The following is a 5000-nucleotide window of genomic DNA, read 5'->3' on the forward strand; positions in this document are numbered from 1 at the left end:
CGATTTGCATACTACCGCGTTTGTTTGCATCGCGGTTTCGATTTGGATCCGATGAATCGTCCAGCCCTACCCCTTACCCTGGTCCCCCCCCCCGCCCCCCAGCCCAGGACCTGCTGATCCTCTACGAGCCCGAGGCCGCGCAGTGGGCCTCCTACCTCCACTCCGTCTTCACCGACCAGCTGCCCCACGACGCCATCCGCCTCTTCGACATCGCCACGGTGACCGCCGGCCAGCTCCACGACCCCCTGGCGCTGGCCCGGTACCGCTGCAAGCTGCTGGTCCTGACCCCCGCCCTGGTGGAGCAGGTGCAGCAGGACGGCGGCGGCGGCGGGGGGCGCCCGTGCCGCGTGCGGCGCTTCTTCCTGTGCCGCGTCCTGACGCCGGCGGCCAGCGTGGTGGTGCTGCTGTGCGGGCTGGAGGGCCTGGCCCCCCTGCTGGGCCTGGTGCCCCTGCAGGCCGACCGCTGCCTGGTGGTGTCCACGGAGCAGGGCCCCGAGGAGTACCTGGACGCCGTCATCAGGGTGGTGTGGGGGGGGGCGGGGAGGAGGGGCTCGCGGGGGCCCGCCCCCGACGGACAGGCGGGGGAGGGGACCAATGACGCGCCGAGCGGTGAGTCGAGAGAGAGCGGAGCTGAGGGGAGGCTGGGGGAGGCTGGGGGAGGGAGACTGGGTGAGGGAGGCTCGGGGAGGGATGCTGAGGGAGGAGGAGGGAGGCTGAGGGAGGCTGAGGGAGGCTGGGGGAGGATGGGGGAGGGAGGCTGGGGGAGGATGGGGGAGGCTGGGGGAGGGAGGCTGGGGGAGGCTGGGGGAGGCTGGGGGAGGGAGGCTGGGGGAGGATGGGGGAGGCTGGGGGAGGGAGGCTGGGGGAGGATGGGGGAGGCTGGGGGAGGATGGGGGAGGCTGGGGGAGGGAGGCTGAGGGAGGCTGAGGGAGGCTGAGGGAGGCTGGGGGAGGATGGGGGAGGATGGGGGAGGGAGGCTGAGGGAGGCTGAGGGAGGCTGGGGGAGGATGGGGGAGGAAACGGGCTGAGGCAAAGGAACCAAAAAAGTCGTACAAATGTCTTCCACTGCTTCTCAGAGTAAGCCACTAACTAGTCAGCGTAGACTAGCGGTAGCTAGCGAGTGCGACCTTCGTGCCTCCCGGATGAAACCCTGCAGTCGTTGTCTCGCTCCACCGGCCCGTAGAGACCCTCACACCTCCGTCAGCACAACACTGCGTCCTCCTGAGAGCGGGCTGTGGCCTGCTGGGAGAATAAGGCCTTTTTTTATTTACTCAAACGGCTCATCAACATATTTATCAAGTCGCCTTCGTCCCCTAGATCAGAGTCGTCGTTCTCGACATCCGAACGATGCTCATTCCCTTCAGAATAATTGGACGGTCTCCTCTGCTTAATGACCAATTATCTCCGTCTTCACGGATGATTCTGCTTTATTTCTTTATTTATTAGTTTCTGGGGAGGACTGTAGGTTAGGTCTTGCAGGGTTGCTGGTTAAAAAATACCGGATGTCCTCCAGTCAAGCGTAACAATCAGAATTTTTGTAAAGAGGGTCTCAAAATGTGGTTGATTCCTTTTGTAGTAACGATATAAAACGTACCGATGTAAAATGTAAAAGTGTTATACTTGCGTGTTATACTGGGGGGTAAACTCACTCTGTAACAGTGAGAGGCTCAGCTCCACAGCACAGAGCTCCGTTTAAAACGTATCTTTATTTAGGTAGTGGAGGCAATATTTGATGCAAATACGGCCACTATTTCCTCTCCCGCCTGCTAAAATGAACAGTACACTACGGCATTCATCAGCCCTTGTTTAAATATAGGGGTTTCTTTTAGGAGAAAAGCTGGATGAGGTATGAAATATTTTGAGGATGTGATTATAAAATGTCTCTATTTGGCAATCACAGCCTTGTTATTGTACCCTCCGTGTGCAATAAAGCACCAGCATGCAAACGGTAGCAGGACATTTGGGCGTTATCCCTGAGTCCTTCTCTGACGTGACTCATGCGTTACTGGCACTTCTCTCTGAGGACAAGACTTGCACAACCCGAGGAATTGACACATTTCTATCACGCCGTTTTTCTGCAGTAGTAACCACGCCCCCCAGGCCCGAGACCGGGGTCACAGGTTCCCCGCGGGACCCCGGACCCCCCCACGGCCTTCGGGTGGTCCCGCTCAGAGTTCCCTGTGGGGTGAGGCTCTCCGTTTACTCTGTGTCTCCGTACTGTGCTCACAGCGATATATTATTGTCGATCATTGCATCGTCGTGTCAGGAAATATGAATCTCTGTGCTGCTGAAAACCGTCAGTCTGGTTTACCTTGAACTCAAGAGGACGTAGTCACCAGCACAAAACCTCAAACCTTTCTGGATCTTTCTGGAAAATAGTCCTTAGCATTGTGTAGCGTCTTATCCTAGCTATCTCTGTTGTATACGGTAATGGGTTAACCTAGTGATAGTTAGTGCTTGGCACTTACAATGTACCGACAGCGATTTATTGTTGTTTCTCTTTCTTCTGACAAAAGTACTTTACTGTATGTCGCTTTGGATAAAAGAATGTAAATGTAGTGTTAAGGTAAACGTAAATGTGAGGTCTCCGGGGGCCAGAGAGCTGTTGCCTCCTCCAGCCCCCGTGCGCTGCCCAGGTGGTACAGAGTGTTTGTCTACGCAGGGCTCCGGGGAGATGTTTGTTCTGCTCAGAGATAAGGCGGCGACGGCGGCGGCGGCGGGCGGCGGCGACGTGGAGCTGGAGTTCACCCACCGCCACGGCCACAGCGTGAGAGTGAGGCCCGAGCGCTGGAACCAACACGTGCTGCTGGTCCAGCCCCCTCCAGGTGAGAGGGTGAGGGTCAGCCCCCCCCAGGTGAGAGGGTGAGGGTCAGCCCCCCCCCCCCCCAGGTGAGAGGGTGAGGTTCAGGCCCCCCCAGGTGAGAGGGTGAGGGTCAGGCCCCCCCCCAGGTGAGAGGGTGAGAGGGTGAGGTTCAGGCCCCCCCAGGTGAGAGGGTGAGAGGGTGAGGGTCAGGCCCCCCCAGGTGAGAGGGTGAGGGTCAGCCCCCCCCAGGTGAGAGGGTGAGGGTCAGGCCCCCCAGGTGAGAGGGTGAGGGTCAGCCCAACCCAGGTGAGAGGGTGAGGGTCAGCCCTCCCAGGTGAGAGGGTGAGGGTCAGCCCCCCCCCAGGTGAGAGGGTGAGGGTCAGGCCCCCCAGGTGAGAGGGTGAGGGTCAGCCCCCCCCAGGTGAGAGGGTGAGGGTCAGCCCCCCCCAGCTGAGAGGGTGAGTTTCAGGCCCCCCAGGTGAGAGGGTGAGGGTCTACCACAAAAAGATGAGCATGTTGATGCTATCGATCAATGTTTCTGTGCATTAGCTGTTGGGCTAAAGGGCTGATTATGGTCCCAAGTTCACGCAATGCAAGGGGGTTACGGACCCCTTACGTCCTTGCAGACCCTCCATGCGTCCACAGCAAGGGCCGGACGGGCGCCTGCCAAAAATCGTAACCTGCCGTCGAGGCGACGCAGCAGCGAGGGCTGTGATTGGTCCGCTCACTAAAACCCGACGCAGAATCCTAAAGGTTCCCGACTGCGTGAACGTGGGACTACAATCGGCCCTTCACTCAGTCTCCCGTGTCGCTGTGCTCTCAGACTTCCCCAGTGGGAGGGTGGCCGTGACACTGTACTGCGGTGCGTGTGCCGTGGACACCGCCCACGTCACGTACTACACCCCGCTGGACGACATCGGCCAGCTGCTGACCCAGGCCGCCGACCCCGTGGACTTCATGTGTCAGGTGCTTATGGCCCGGATGATTGACAGTCACTCACAGCCATGATCGTATCTCTTTTTGAAGCTTTTTTTCTTAACTTTTGTAGTTTCTTAACTTTCTTAGACTACAGTATAGTGAGTACCTGGAGTGATACATTGCGGCAGAGGACTACATTCCGATTAATATGTGGTTGAATGGAGAAATAATAATTAACTATTTATAGAATAAATGAGATGATAAAATACATCTCAGATTAATAATAGATTGAGTAGTGTAGGTAGTAGTTACTGTAGTTACTTCTTCCACTAGAACTACGTTAACATAAGTTAGGTGGTAGATAGTGAAGTCATGAGTCTATAAAGGTTCTCTGCACTCCCCCCGAGATGGGACCCTGGGTAGAGAAGCCGTCTGGTTCTGTTCCCTCCGTCGGGGGCTTCTGCTGTTTACTGTTCTAACCGGAGGAGCTGGCAGCGCACATCCTGTCTCCAACACTCAATCTGATTACTAGACTTGTGCTGAACTTGCAATCTCTCCCCACCCACCTGCCGCTGCCAAGGCTGAGCCCCGCCAAGAGACGGACGGCCATATAAAAATAAATGTTAAAAGTTCTTTAAAACCAGGACTGTGAGAACGGTCGATCGGAAGCGCGCAGTTTACCGTGTCAATTGTTTCATCGTGGCGCGTAATTGGCACTGTGAGGAATCAGCGATTTTCTGTTCTTTATCATCCATCGAATAATTTAGGAATCTACATTAGCCGGATTGGATAAAACCTATAATATAACTTGTGTAAAAGATGCTAGATGTTGGATGGTCATTGTTTACCTCAATAAAAGGCCAATAATGTTAATTTATGCTGCTGAACATTCTCATTTACATTTAGACGCTTTTATCCAAAGCGTCTTACAATAAGTACATCTGTCTGAAGAAAGAGAATCAACAACATATCGCTGTCGGTACAGAAAGGATGTTCATAGCAATCAGTTTCCAGCACTAACAATCTCTAGGTTAACCCATTCCCCGTACACAACAGAGACTGCTAGGACACTAAGAACGTTGCTAGGCACTATTTTTGAGTGCCAGGACGTACAACATACAATAAGAGTGTACATTAAGTACCAGGGCGTACACACACAATAAGAGTGTAAGGGGGGCGATACAGGGTGTAGGTGACCTCTGAACCGGTGAGTCTTGAGTCTTGGGTGGTGGACAGAAGGAGCTGTGTTTTGACTGCTTACCTCTGACCTGGTTGGCGT

The 5000-nt window shown here is 55.3% G+C and overlaps 1 protein-coding gene across 1 annotated transcript in view; it reads left to right on the forward strand.

Moving 5' to 3' along the window:
• LOC130370386 (phosphoinositide 3-kinase adapter protein 1-like) overlaps positions 1–5000 on the forward strand; it is a 12635-nt gene that overhangs the window by 1438 nt on the left and 6197 nt on the right. The window contains exons 2-5 of the mRNA XM_056576146.1: positions 103–609; positions 1956–2185; positions 2663–2825; positions 3627–3769. Coding sequence (XP_056432121.1) covers positions 103–609; positions 1956–2185; positions 2663–2825; positions 3627–3769 — 1043 coding nt within the window. The remainder of the gene's footprint in view (positions 1–102; positions 610–1955; positions 2186–2662; positions 2826–3626; positions 3770–5000) is intronic.

The sequence above is a fragment of the Gadus chalcogrammus genome, chromosome 17 (assembly GCF_026213295.1).
Source record: "Gadus chalcogrammus isolate NIFS_2021 chromosome 17, NIFS_Gcha_1.0, whole genome shotgun sequence".
NCBI lineage: Eukaryota > Metazoa > Chordata > Actinopteri > Gadiformes > Gadidae > Gadus > Gadus chalcogrammus.